At 44.6% G+C, this 14,931-nt stretch overlaps 1 protein-coding gene across 2 annotated transcripts in view; it reads left to right on the forward strand.

Moving 5' to 3' along the window:
- Positions 1-14,931, forward strand: part of MAPK8IP3 (mitogen-activated protein kinase 8 interacting protein 3) — an 85,137-nt gene that overhangs the window by 31,132 nt on the left and 39,074 nt on the right. Inside the window, exons 4-8 of one of the 2 annotated variants that reach the window (XM_029965997.1) lie at positions 2,334-2,454; positions 3,560-3,630; positions 4,256-4,347; positions 6,080-6,103; positions 10,051-10,195. In XM_029965997.1, the coding sequence (XP_029821857.1) occupies positions 2,334-2,454; positions 3,560-3,630; positions 4,256-4,347; positions 6,080-6,103; positions 10,051-10,195 (453 nt within the window). Of the gene's footprint in view, positions 1-2,333; positions 2,455-3,559; positions 3,631-4,255; positions 4,348-6,079; positions 6,104-10,050; positions 10,196-13,009; positions 13,124-14,931 lie in introns of those variants that run through there. The other variant, XM_018067585.1, reaches the window with a different exon arrangement.

Here is a 14,931-nt window from a genome sequence, read left to right on the forward strand (position 1 = left end):
TTAGCAGAGAGTGATTCCTGCAAAAACCCGCAAGGAGATGGAGATTATACTAGGAAAAGGCTCTTTGTTGGGATAGCTTCCATCAGGCTCCAAATGGAGCAAGTGAAACTGCTGCTTCTCAGCTCTGTTGCTCAGTGTCACTGTGTCCATTAGGATTTCTTTTCCTTTTTTACTCATTATGATATTATATTGTTGCTCTGGAAAAAGTTTCAATAATCAATTTGCAAATTTACAAGCATGTTGCTTTATAAATCTCTCAAAATCCATAAAACAGGTTGCTGGGTAAGTGACTAAGGGATTTCAATGTTTAATTGACATCTGAGGAAAAAACCACTTACTTAAAAATCTAAACCCTTGTATGGTCTTAAAATTTAATTAAAAAGTAAATGTTTAACCTCTGAGATGACTCCTTTATAGGGGAAGAAGGGTGTTGGTATTGCTGGTATTTATAAAAAATACTGTGCAAAACAACCATAGCTGGGGAAAAAACCAAACCCGTATTACAATACATTTGGGGAGGAAGGAGAATAAAGTTAAAAGCCCGGTTAGAGATTAAAAGCATTGTGGAACACCAAGTGCAGGGAAATGAGACATGGCTAAAGTGTGTTTGATTGTTTCTATAAATACAGGTATGTAGGAATGCAAACTGAGTCACCGCTCCCAGGAATTTACTGAGCAGTTTTAAAAGTCTGCAGGAATAATAAGTGATGTGGCTTTCAGTCATCCACAGGGAGAGGATCCAGTTCATAATGACGGCTCCAGCGTCCCTGCTAATAATTCCAGTAAAAGCAATAGGGAATATGCATGGGGTTTATCCTGAGAGTGCAACCAGATACTGTGCAGATTCGTTCATGTGCAGAATTTAAAAAAATAATCTTACTGTGCATTTAAATGTGTTTGTTTCCCTGGGAATCTTTGCCAAAAAGGATTCTCACCAGATTCTGTCTCTTTTGGAGTACAACAAGGCTTTACTTTTTTAAATTGAAATTTCCATGCCCTTCTGAGCAGCGATGTTTGTGGAGAGAACACTTCCCCCATGCAGAGGACAGAGGAGGGGAGAGAGGGATTTTCCTCCCCAGTATCCATGATTTTAACCAGCTGTTGAATCTGTTGGAGCTGGACCTAAGGAGGATATGGCAAATAGATGGAGAGGGAGAGAGGCAGGGCCAGGAGCAGAGCCTCGTGAGCTCCTTGCAGCCCCCAGTTACTTCCTGCGGGCTCCTCTTGGTCCATAAACATCTTAAAGGTGGATTAAAGTCCTCTTGGCTTTACTTCCTGCTCCCTCTCGTCCTCAGCAGCTCTGGATCCAGGGCTACCCCTGGCCTCAACCGTGCTCCTGCCACTCAGCTGATGGGTTGGTGTTCTAATTACTGGACTGGTTGGTACAGATGATGCTGTACTTCGGGCTTTTTTGGGTGGAACTATTCAGGAGTAATGTAACAAGACTCTAATTTCTGTTTTTGTAAGGCCCGACCAGGACTTGTTCTGTGGGTGGTGGTATAGCTCTGGTGTCCTTGTATACCTGGTGTTACCATGTTCAGGCTTGGTTTGCTGGGAAGAGGATGTGTGTGCTTAGTAGAGCACATGTTCTCTGAGCCTTAGGCAATTTCCCACCAGTCTGTGTCAGGGGTGGTGCTAGAAGCAGCTCCGTTTCTGAACCTAGAAGCATGGATTATGGGTCAGGACTGTGTTGGTGTTTTGTGCAGAAAAGCCGTGGTGACCACGTATCATACAAGAATCAGGCTAGTCCATGTATATGCAGAGATATGGAGATGCATTCACTTCCCAGGGACACTTCTTAGTTTAAATATTTCATGAAAGCACCTGTGGCTCCAGCTCCTGTCAAGAGTTGTGTAATACCTGTTGACTGCAGTAGAGCTGGATGGAATGTTTCATGTGTTTTACTCTGCTCTGGGTGCTGGTGCCTGTGGCAGGGAGTGACTAAAGCTCCCGGGTCAGAAGTGACAGTTTACAGAAAGAACACCCTGAAATGAGGTATTTTCCTGTTGCGTTTTCACCATGAAATGAGTATATCTGTAAAATCATTCCTTCAGCCCAGTGTTCTGTGCAGGAAGACCAATGTTGCTGAAGATGATAGTTTAGATATTAATTATGCATTAAAGATAACAATACTTTCTCATACAAAATAGACTCTTTGGCTTGATAAAATGCTGTTGTGCTCATTACAGTACTTAAAAAGTCTTATTTCCTATTGTCTTATTTATATTCTCCCAGATTTCATTTTTTGTGAAGAAAGGGAAAGTCGTATAGGGCAAACCCATTTTACATGTAATCCTCATCTGTGCCTCCTTATCTGCTTTTTCCCTGTGCAGAAGTTCATAGAGTTTGAAGATGCACTGGAACAGGAGAAGAAAGAACTACAAATCCAAGTGGAACACCTTGAATTTCAGACTCGACAGTTGGAGCTGAAGACCAAAAACTATGCAGACCAGAGTAAGCAAAGGTGTACACCAGACAACATTGTACACATTGCCTTCCACACACATACAGTGCTACTTTAAAAATAATTTTCATACTTTTTCTTTGGTTTAATGTAATTTACGGGGACCCCCTGGTGGTCTGGTGGTTAGGATGTGGTGCTCTCACCGCTGCGGCCCAGGTTCGATTCCCGGTCAGGGAACCCCTCCGGGCAGATGGAGCTCGTCAGCCCTGTAAGGCCATCCATCTAAGAGAAGGTCACTCTAAACAAACCTACATCCTGAGGACCTCACTGCCACCGTCCGAGCTCGCTCGGCCCCGGCAGATGAACCTCAGGATTAAAGGGTGGGCTCAGTTCAGCGCACACTGTGTCTCACCTAAAAAACCCACTGCGCGGGCTCGAAGGGTTAATGACCTTTCCCAAATCTTCGTTTGTGAAGACTGGCCAGACTACTAATGTAATTTACACAAAGCCTGAAATGTCTGGTTATCCCTTACTTCTGAGCCTTCTAAAGGATGGGATGTATCCACACTTATTCAGTCGAGACTGCATTGCTTTTCTTTTGTGGGGCAGGCTCAGTCTCTCCAGGTGCAAGATTTGGGCCTTTGGAACCTGTTTTCCAGTTTCTCCTTTTCTCTGAATAGAATCTTTCATTTTTTTCCTCTTATAAAACCCATCACAATTATTTGCTTGTTTATTTGTTTATTTTTACAAATACTTCCTTAACATGTGCAGCCATGGTTTGTTGACTGGAGTTCCCCTCAGAATTCCTTGGTGTCTTGTCCAGTCCTTGTGCTCCTCTAGTAGCCAGAAGTGCCAGTCCCAGAGGACAATTTAAATTGCTGTCAAACTAAGACGCTTACGGGGCACCAGGCTACTGCTGAAAAACTGTGGTTTTATTGCACTTACTGCACAGAATTGCTGGGGTTGGGAACGTGCAGGTACCCAGGAGCTGAGTTTGTGATGAACACCAGGTCCCACAGCGTGCATTATTCTGTTTCTGTTTGTTTTATTCAGTAGGTATAAACTAATTTCTAACAAAATAGTCTTTGTTTAACAAATAGTTTATTTTGAGAGCCTGGTGTGTGTTAGCTGATGGTTGGGATTCTCTCTTGGCAGTTTCTCGACTGGAGGAACGTGAATCAGAAATGAAGAAGGAGTACAATGCTCTGCATCAGCGTCACACAGAGGTAGAGTGTCACCTCGTTATTTCTGAATAAATAAACTCTTTGTCTATACCTAAAGCCATGTCTATACCTAAAGCCATGACACACAAAACTCATTCTGAACACGAGGAAAAAATATTTTACTGTGAGGACAATGAGTACTGGCACAGGTTGTCCAGAGATGTGTTGGAGTCTCCATCCTTGGAGATATTCACAAGCACCTGGATGCAGTCCTGGCAGCCTGCTCAGGGTGGCCCTTTTTTAGCAGGGGGTTGGACCTGATGGACCCCAGGAGGTTTCTCAGCCTCAGCTGTTCTGTGATGCTGTGCACAGTGCCGCACTGCCACGTCTCCCACTACCAGTGAGCCTCCAGGAGATGCTTTATGTTGGTTTTGGATATGCTCTTTCACAGATCTTCTGTTATGAGATTCAGCTGAAGTAATTTCCCCCACAATTTCTGTCAGATTTTCTATCAGATTATTCTTATATCATCGCTTGTATCATCAGCTTAGAAGACAACAGGAAAGACAAGGAAATATGCAAAAAACCCCAGGAAATTGGAAATGAGTGCTGTAGAAAATTATACAAAAGCAGAAAACGAGTCTTTCCTTCTTCTCTGTTTGCCTCGTGCATTTTTCTCCCCTCACAGATGATCCAGACCTACGTGGAACACATTGAGCGATCCAAGATGCAGCAAGTTGTGGGAAATAACCAAACTGAGGGCAGTGTCCCTCCGAGAAGGTAGGACCACGACCTCTCCATGTAACGTGTGTCACCTGGGAACTTACACACTGAGTGTGTGTGTTTGAGAGAGAAACCAGAGCAGGACCTTTCCCTGGGGATGTGGTAGCAGAAGCTCTTTTTAATGGGTTCTGGGTGAGTTGTGGGTACTTTTTTTAAGGCTTGATGACGAGGAGCTTTGTGCATTGTGTTATGAAACTGAGGCTTTATGATGCTGCTGTTGATGGGGCCCCTGGAAAACACGTTTGTATTCTCAGGTAGCATGTAAAGGTTTATCTGTAGAATGGATGGAGGTGTCAAGTGTTTGTGTGTGTGTCTTTGTATGTGGGACAGCCATCAAAACTGTAGCAATTAAATGCATTAGCCATTATAGGATTTTTTCCCCCTTGTTCCTTCAGGCGAAGCTTTCTGTCAGTCACGCAATAAACCTACTTATGTCCAAGAAATTGATTTTCCTCCCTCCCTGCAGTGTTTGGGTTTTGACTGGAATTGGATTGTCTAAAATATAGGAATCAATTGAGAAAAAAAAATAGCTGGATGGCTGCTTTCCTAGACAGAAGAGACATGCATGAGGGGTGTAGAGAGCTAGACAGGACATGGTGTAAAAAGAACCGGGAGTTTGTAGGTGTTCATCTGTTCATAAAATCTCCCTTATCAGACCATTTTTCTTCCTTCTCTTCTCCCTCTAGCAGTCTGGAAGTCCACACTTAGCTCCCAGAACATGGTCTGATCCTAGTATTACAACTGGAATGGGATAAGCATGTTAGGCTTGTTTCCCTCCCCACTTAACCTTCTGGAAATAAGAATATCTGTGGAAGTGCTTATACAGTAAAATCTAAAAGTACCACAGACAAAAACAAACCCTCTTTTAAAGGGTGGGTCCTATGTGCTCCCGCCAGCTTGAATCATAGAGTCATAGAATATCCTGACTTGGAAGAGAACCACAAGGATTTTCGAACCATTTTTAATGAGCTTTTTCTTCCCTGACTTTCAAATAAGCTGATATTAATTGTAGCTTTTTATATTACCATTCCATGAAAGAGCTGCACAGTGAAAAGTTGCTGGTTGTATCTACAAGACTACCATTCTCTGGGGTGAAGGGCAAAATTTTCATCAAGAATTGCCTCTTCATATTAGAGAAGTCAGTCTTTTACTCTTTTAAGTGTGGCATATTGCTAGTGTCCTTGGAGAGAAACACTGTATGTCTGTGAAAAGCCTCCAGTGGGGCTGTGAACTGAGTCTGTAGGAACTACAAGTGGGAAATGGGAGTTTGTCCTTTATTTCCAGCTTTGCGCCGTTTGCGTGCGTGCGTGCAGGTGTAGCTCTGTATTTGTTGCGCTTGTGCACAAGCACCTGTGACGGGTGTGTTTCAGTGTCACTGCACAGCTGGAGGGGGGAACACCAGTGATTGTGGATTTTGGTGCACTGGGTGGGGGAACAGGCATAATTTCTCATGGCCTCTGATGCAAATCTGAGTGAATTTATTTAAAATAAATGGGACTGGGGAGAAGTTTGTGCATCAGCGTTTGGGGGGGGTGGTATGTATTGATGGGCATCCAGGAGGAGTAATGAGTCTGGTGCCCACTTCCATGTGGTGTGGGTTGCAGTGCATGTGTACCCTGTGTCTGTGGTAGGATGCATGTTCGCATGACATTTGCTCTCTAATGGTTGTTCTTTTTGTCTCGCTTTTTGTGGGATTGCTGCTGTTTGACTGTTATGTTTGTCACTGCAGTCATCGTCAGTCCTGGAGGAAAAGGTAAATCCTATTGCTGTACCTGAATTTCATTAATCCAAGTGTTGGAGGTTGCTGTGGAGTGGTGACGGTGTGATGCTTGGAATGTACTGTACTGATGTGTTTGCTCTCTGTGTATACTGGCCCCTGTGCTGGACTTGCTGGTTCAGGGGAGGTGGAGGGAGCCGCAGAGCTGGGATAACACAGCAGGGAGAACCTTGTGTATGCAAGTGTAGAAGACACATAAGTTCAGTCCCAAAACAGGATCAGATGTCTGGGATGGGACATTTGCACTTCACATCTCAGAATATTTTAAATTCATAGACTCATAGAATCGTAGAATATCCTGAGTTGGAAGGGACCCACAAGGATCATCAAATCCAACTCTTTGCCCTGCACAGGACACCCCAACAATCCCACCATGTGCCTAAGAGCATTATCCAAATGCTGCTTGAGCTGTCAGGCTTGAGGCCGTGCCCACTGCCCTGAAGAGCCTGTTCAGTGCCCAACCACCCTCTGGGGGAAGAACCTATTCCTAATATCCAGCCAACCCTCCCCTGACACAGTTTCATGCCATTCCCTTGGGTCCCAAGAATTTTTTTCTCCCTTATTTTACTCTAGAGAACAAGACATACCTGTTTTCTGAGCGGGGCAGAACAAGTATGTCAGTAGCAGTACCTCTTCAAAGGCACCTCTGGCTGTGTGCTGGGCAGGGAGTGCTGTGCCTGAAGCCTCCAAAGAGAGCAGTTCTCCTCTTTGAATGCTGGCAAACAAACTGTAGTTTTATTATGTTTTGTAAACTTTAGGATGTTACTTGTAGAACATCCTGACCCCAGGTTTTGGCTACTGCAAAATGTAGAGTGTGCTGTTCACCTTGTAATTCAAGGTGGAACTAACCAAGTGTTAAGACTCCCTCAGTACTGGAAAGAATTGGGTGTATGAAGGCTACTACAGCACTCAAAGTTTAGACCAGCCCTTAGAATACTTTAAATTTCTTTGAAGCCTGGTAGCCAACCCCAGGACTGCAAAACTGGAGTTAGCTCTGCTGTGGTGTTTGCTCTTTCTCCTTTCTTGGGAGGTTTAGAAGAGGCTGAAAGGTGTTTCCAAAGAAACTCAGCAAGGAAATTTCTTATCAGTCTGTGTTAAAATCCATTCCTGAAGAACCTACAACTTCTGATGCTATGGAAACTCTGTAGTTCTGTCTCTTTAGCAAGGACTGTGAAGTCCTCGTTTCCTGTCCGTTCAGTGGCTCCTCTATCTTCTTGTGTGATAAATATGTGTGTGTTTGCATGTGAACATAGAAATGAGCTGCGGGTTCCCAGCAGAAATCTGACAGTGATTACCTAAAGAGAAATTTAATGGCTCTTTCAGCACGCCTTTGGGGCAGCTTTTATGTCTCAGTGCTGCCAGTGAGTTATGTCAGGCCATTCCAGCATAGTCACTCTAGCTGCACCACTGGTTTGTCAAGGACTGTTCTGCAGTTACAGAAAACTTTCTCCTGCTCCATATACCTGTGAGGCATGACTCCCTTAAAACTATCATTCTACTCTGAAGAAGAGGAAAGATATGAAACTAACGATTAAAGCAGCTCAAAAAAAGGCCTAATTTTTTTCCTCCTTAAGAAAGAGAGATTTTTTGTAGTAGACTCTTAGGGACCCTCGAGTTATTTATTTAACTGTAAAACTAGGAATTTACTGTCTTTGTGGCATAAAGTTCTAATTTCTAGGTTTGAATCCCTTTATAATCCCTTACACATAACTGACTCTACTTTCTATGGTGCTTGGATCAGTCCCAGGGGTAAAGATTTCCTCTAAGGGGACGCCTTTGCTTGGTATGTTATTGAGAAACTTGAAATCCACCTGTTAGAAACTTTATCATTCGAGCTGGAATGATAGCAGTGGGATATAAGAAGACAGGCAGAGGTAAATGTCCTTTGGCATCATGACCTGGTAGGAGCACAGGTGTATTTGTCAGATTACAGTCCTAAATAGGGATTTAGACAAACAACAGTGGAATGTTTTCACTAAACCTTCAGGGATTGCTAATATTTAAAAGGCACAAGCATCAAGATGCCTTTTGAGTGGAAAGGAAAGGCTACAAGAAAACTGACAATGCTTATCACATAGAAGTCTAGGTTTGAATCTGTGGAAAGATCATAGACTCATAGAATCATTAAAGTTGGAAAAGGCCTCCAAGATCATCAAGTCCAACCTTCACCTAAATACCCTCATGCCCACTAAACCATGTTGCTGAGTGCCACATCCACATGCCTTTCGAGTGCTTCCAGAGATGGTGACTCCACTACTGCCCTGGGCAGCCATTTCAATGCTTATCTACTCTTCCTCAATATCCAACCCGAACCTCCCCTCGCGGAACTTGAGGCCATTTCCTCCTGTCCTGTTACTTGGGAGAAGGTTAATGATGTTGTGTCACTGAGCGGCGTTCCTCAAAAATCCGGTTGCATGCTTCTTTCTAAGAGAGTTTGTGTATGAAACTTTCACGTATCAGTCTGGTGTCTTCAGGAGAGGATTTTAATGCAGATTCTTACGAAAAATGCATCCCAAAGCTGCTTGCTGGGCCACGCTGGAAACACCTTTCTGCCCCTTTTTGCCTATCCAGGATAGGCCACAGGAGATATTTTTTCCTATCCAAGATAGGCACTGGCACAGCGACACGGCATGCTGTGGTGGCTGGGCAGTGCCGGGAGTGGGAAGGTTGGGCAAACATTGTCTCCTCTGCTGGACACTCCACCTCCATCCTTCCTAAAGGAGCTGGCTGGTGTACCATCCCCTGTGTTAGTGTGTTTGCTGTGTCCCAGGAGCCATGGGTCCTGTGGCAGTTGTTTGCCATGATCATAGGTGAGGTGTCTGTGCTGGTTTCCCAGCCTGGGAAAGCTGGGAAAGCTGGGGAGGGGATCTGCTGTTCCTAACAGAGGGGTACAGAAGGGGAGGTTTCATCACACCCCCCACAAATAAGTGGAAGCCCCGTGCAGGATTAGATGAAGTACCATCACTGAACCCCAGTGTGGGTGCACATCACACAGAGAATCAGCTTAGTTCAGCTCTGCAGGGACACTGGAGTCAACTAGAGATACTCCCAGAGTGGAGGTGTGCTCTGTCCCTGCAGACCTGCTTCCCTGGCACCAAACCAGTCGCCAGGTTCAGCAAGCTGCTGCTGCAGCCTTTCTACTTCCACTGCTTGCTCTAGATTTTCTCCCACTGAAACTTGATCTCAAAACCTATGCCAGCTTTTTTGTTCAGAATCAGACCTGCAGCTAGTGAGTCATCTGCAATTGCCAGAAAGGAGAGGATGAATAGAATACACTTAGAGACACCTGGCAATATGCATGATGCATTTATTTATACCTTTGTTTAGTTTCAGTTGTGTAATATGGGTATAGAGAGAGGATCAAAGAGTACAAGTATTCCCTTGCTTAAAATGGGAAGTGATCTAACCTGTCTGTTTCCTGTTGTTGGAGCTCACCAGATTTGGAGTGGAATGTACAGAAGTGCCATGTAGATGACTCTTTAAAGCCTCATTCCTCACTATCTCTAGGAGCTATGGGAGCTTTTATTTTTTTGTTGTGAGAGTTGTTTGCAGCAGCTTGTTTTCCCACAGTACCTTTGTTTCTCAGAAGAGACACTGAGAATTAAATTGACTGGTGGTTCCCTGCACTTTTGTGTTCCTCCAAATGTCTTATATTGATGGAGCAGTCAGTCATGCCTATTGTCACTGACCCCCTCCCTCTTAAAGTCACCCCAGGAGGAGGTATGACTCTAGTAGTAGCACCATGGGACTGGGCAGCCAACATCAAGTGTGGGAGCTGGGAGTTCAGACAGCTGCCCCATGAGAGTGCAATCAAATTTCTAGAAACTAATATTTCACATACACTAGTGTGGTGTTTGTTTTCTGTCAGAACCTTGTACATGGCTAACAGATGTCTTCCCCTCTCTCTCTGTTTTTCTGTTTAGCAGGAAGGAACGTCCCAGCTCCCTGAATGTCTTCCCCCTCGCTGATGGCATGGTACGTGGGCAGATAGGGGCCAAGATCGTCCCAACACTGGACCACTGGCACCTGAGTGACCTCGGCCAGCTGCAGTCCAACTCCAGCTACAAGGTTTTCTAGATCATCACAGAGCAAGGGTTTCCCACTCTCCTGCTGTCAATAACGTCCCATATTTTCATTAAGCTGGAGACCAATCTGTGTCCGTAACCCTTTGCAGCCTCTCCCTGTGTGTTTGCTCCCATGGTAGCTGTGCTGGAGGTGGGAGGATATTCTTCTGCAGATCTGGCATATGGTGTGGGAAGGATTTGACACAGCTCCTCGTGCTGGGTTGTCTCAGGGATTATCTCCTTTACTTGGCTGGCCCCAAGTTGAGAGGGATGTGTGGGGAGGCAGTTAGGGATTGAGAGAAGAGAAATCCTTCACTTCTTAATAGCTTATTTGGGAGAGGACATGGTAGAACCTGTCCCTTCTCTCCCCCTTGATAAGAGCAAGGCTTCTGCAACTCAGGTGGGGCCAGGCATAGGGTTGCACTTGTCCTCCAGTGTTTGTCCTTTTTTGACTGATTGGTGTCCTGGCCTTCCCGTCTTCACTAAAAAGGGCTTCTCATCCTCTCTGGTTGCCCAAGTCTTGCACTGCGCCTAAAGGTCTTATGTTCCTCCTATACCTAGTCACTGCTCTAGACTTGCACTGTCTACCTTCGGTACATCTGTCACCATCACTACTCTGCCTTCTGCACTGGGGCTTTCAAAACCCTCACAGCATTGCAGCTGCACTAGAGCAGCCCATGGTGCTGCCTGATGCTTCTCATGCTCTGCTCTGCCATTTGGAGTGCTCTGCTCTGCCTTTTGAAGCCTGGCCTGAGCCCCAAGGCCCAGGTGGTGTGCTGTGAGCTGACAGCTCACTGCAGCTGTTTGCAGGTTAGGCTGTACGTGGTGACTCTCATTTCCCAGGAGCTGTATGTCTAGACTTTGCAAAGTCTTTGTGCTCAGGATCCCACTGAATTTCTCTCTCTGAATGATGTTCCACAAATGCGTGGTGACAGGTCTGAGAGCCACTGGTGCCTCTGCTGAGCATGCTTACAATGTGTCCACTGATATCTTACAGAGCTTCTGCTCTACTTCAAAAGCGTCTGATCAAATTTACCTTCACTCTGCCTGGAATTTGTAGAACATCATATGTTTTATATGTCACATGTAAGGACTGGTCTCCTTTGGAAAAGTTGTGAATCACTGATCCTGTAAAATACATTGAGGCAGTAAAGGCAGAGAGGAAATTAAAAAAAAAAAAAAAAGAAACCCCTCAGCTTGTTGTCCCCATTCTGCATGTCTCCAGCTTCCATGGATGGGCTTTGGCCTGTGGGACTCTGCAGCAGTGGCCTTCTTGATGCATACCACAAGAAATTTAGACAAAATCACAGTTTACTCAGAAAAGAAAGCAGCAACTTAACTTTTTTTAACAGTACCTCTGTAAAGTGGCCAGGCTACTAGCACAGCACAAGTCTCAGCACTTCATCAGCTTTCTGCTGTCGTGGCATTTGAAAATCCAAAATATCTTTGGCTAAGATGGAGGCTCGGAACCCAATCCTCACTGTAGTGTTAGAGGCACAGAAGTTTGGGAAATGTAGCAACTTGCAGAATGCCCTTCAAGTCCCATAGTCATTTCTGGAGAGCTCTGCCTGGAATTAGGAAATAGCAGGACCACAGTGCAATTACATAACTAAGGATGGTGGAAATGAGGACAGAGCACGAATCCGTTTCTTCATAGTAATACTGTGCCAGCACAACCAAAATGCACAGAACCCAACTTGCCTCTGGGATCAGTTATTCCTTGGTCTCTCCAGGCGGTGCTGCACACCATGGTGTGAACAGGCCTGTGAGCTCTCCAGTGATCAGGCTGGGCAGAGGGGGTTAGGTTTTAGAGAAAAGCTGGGAGGACAGGGTGGTTACATCCATCTTCCACAGCCTTGCTACAGTATAATTCCTTAAGTGATCTCGTTGAGAACTTGTGAAAGAAGTTGAATGGGTCTCACTGGTAACCCAGCATCTGCATTGCAGGGGAACGCAGATAAATAGAAAAAGCTTTGATGTCCAAGTTCTGGTTATGGAGGGTGTCCCACCATGGGCAGGAAAGAAGTCCTGCCCAGGGGTTGGAACTGGGTGATCCTTAAGATCCCTTCCAACCCAAACCATTCTGTGATTTTATGATTGCTGACTGGATCTCTTAATGATTTGGTGGTGGTTGTATCAGGCAAAAAAAATCCATTTCTGGTTCCTAGAAAGCTTTATGCAGATGTAGCAGTGTGCTGCTCCAAATGTATCCTACGAGTATTGCTGGGATTTGTGTTGGTGCTCATTAGGGAGACTCAGAGTGGAATGCTGGGATAAAGCAGGCTAGATGGTATGGTGGAGCCAGGGAGCTTGTGCTGTGGAAGACTTGGATGGGGTAGTGTGTTATGGAGGCTTCCTGAGTATGGAGCAAACCCATGAATACTTAAAGGGTGTGATTGACTGACTTGCTGGATTTGCAGTTTGAAATGGAGATTTTCCTCCTGCAAGCTTCTTGCCTGCTCTCTGACTGAAACGCTGTCTCTTAAATCCTCTGCATGACTGAGATCTCAGCAGTGTGGCTCATGCACCCCTTGCCCCTTCTTCAGAGTTCTGATATTTTGCTGACGTCACTGCACACACGACTCACCTTCCCAGTATGTACCTGACTCTTCTGACTCGTTTTTCTTCTTCGTGGGGCCATACTATAGTTACATTTTAAGTGTCCTTGTTTATTTATTATTACTATTTTCTGTTTTAGTTGCTGTCGTTATTTTATTTTTGCATTCAGCTGTACGTTTATTTTATACAGTGTTTTGGAGATGAAAGTTCTTAACATTTTTGTTTTTATGTACTATGCTTTCAGTGTTATAACCATACAGTTGTGGCTTCTCATGGTGAAATATGACTGCTATGAATGTTGGGCCTTTGCAATGCATTTTGGAGGTCACTACTACACAGTTGATGTTTAGGAGGTTGACAGGTATGGCTGTAGGTAAGTGGTGACTGTGGAGAGTATTCTTTGGGTGAGCTATGGGTTTTGGAGAATGCCTTCTGTGCTGTAGAGGACAGCTGTACTCTTAGTGTAATATTTAGCATTAACAGAGCAGTCAGACAATAGAATGGAGATACCAGCTCCTGGTCTGTGAAGATGAGCATGTTGGTAGTATTTATATTTGGGAGGAATTTCTCCAATGCAGGCTGTTAGGTTGATAAAGTACGTTTTCTAGGTAAATATAAGACTCAGATCTATAACCAAAGAGTAAGTGGAAGACCAGGGTAATTTCTCATTGGTGTGCTCTGGGTGAGGGGCAGGTTACGCCAATAAACAAGAAGTTACAGGATATCTCTGTTACAAATACCACCCTATAGACACTGGTGATCCAGGAGTTTTGAATGACATCTGGTTCATAAGAAGAAGGAATGACATGTGGACCGACCTGGGTGTCTCTTACTATGCTGAGGTGTTCCTGGACTTTGGTTATTCTCATAGACTCACAGTGGGTGCAAGGGCATCCCTGAAGTCTTTCATCCAACAGCAGTTTTGTTCGGGGAAAGAGTTTTCATGGTTGCACTTCACACTTGATACTCTTTGTCCCTTTGTACATCAGAAAGCACAGCAGGCAAACTGCAGTTGAGGTAGTCCAAGGCTTACTGTATCCTATTTGTTCTCAAAAACCCCACTGATTTTTTTTTTCTTTACATATTAGGAAAGTAGCTCCTGAACCAGGAATATGAAGTAGAGGTGGGAAGTGTCATTTTCACGTGTAGCAGCCTAAGTGCAAAGTCCTCATCTCAGTCTTGATGCTGAAACCAGCAAATGTGCAGGGAGACAGTTTGGGTATTCATGTGGGAATATGGGTGCTGTTTGGACTAAAAATGCAGAAACTGTACAAAACGTAGATTGCATTTAATGGTAACACCATTTTAAAAAAACTTAATTTCCAATATAAATGCTCAGGTGCAATGTAAAACCTTTGGTTTCCATGATGCATTGTTCAGCAGGGCATTCTAAGATAAGCATATAGAGGCCAGTCTAATTAAAGGAAGATCTTAGTAAGATTCCAGATTAAAAAAAAATATGGCTGCAAAGGGTTAAGTCACCATTTTTTTCAGTCTTCTCGCTCATCCCATTTTGGATTTTTTTGTTATGTTGTGAAAGTATTATTAGAATAAGGGAACAAGACTTCCAAATGAGTGAAGTGAAACAGTGTCACAGGTGGGGGGACTCAGAACAGCCTCGGAGCAGAACCAGGATCTCTGTAGTAGTTGCACAGGAGGTGGGAGGCCAGTGGTGAAGATGAAAACTGGATCTGGACGTGCAGGTTCTGAATGTCACTGCACCCAATGTCAACTCACTGTCACATATAACTCTCAGCATTAATTTTGTCACTTCCCTTCTGGCAGTAATTAGAGTGGGCTGCCATGAAGAGTGGGGAGATCTCATTTGGGTCTGGGAATGATCACAGCACTGGTCAGGATGTTCCTTGGCTGAGTGAAGGAGTGCTGTTTTAATTGACAAACACAGGTCACACTGTAAAACCCCGCCAGAGCCTTAAAGCCTCCCTGTTTCTCCGGAGATAGTGGTACAAGAAATGGGGCTATAATGTCTGTAAACCCAAGAGCTGTTTTGCATATTCCATACTGGGAATCCATCTCCTCTGTTGATTTGTCAGCTTTTGGAATTCTTGGGTCTTGTCATCCTGCCATTTGGAAGTGGGAAACCACACCTATTTCTGCTGTGTTCTCCAGCTGGACCCATGCCTGGCTAGCTCTGCATAAGGTGGTTTGTGGACGTAGGTC

The sequence above is a fragment of the Manacus vitellinus genome, unplaced genomic scaffold (genome assembly GCF_001715985.3).
Source record: "Manacus vitellinus isolate BGI_N305 unplaced genomic scaffold, ASM171598v3 scaffold_12_pilon, whole genome shotgun sequence".
Lineage (NCBI taxonomy): Eukaryota > Metazoa > Chordata > Aves > Passeriformes > Pipridae > Manacus > Manacus vitellinus.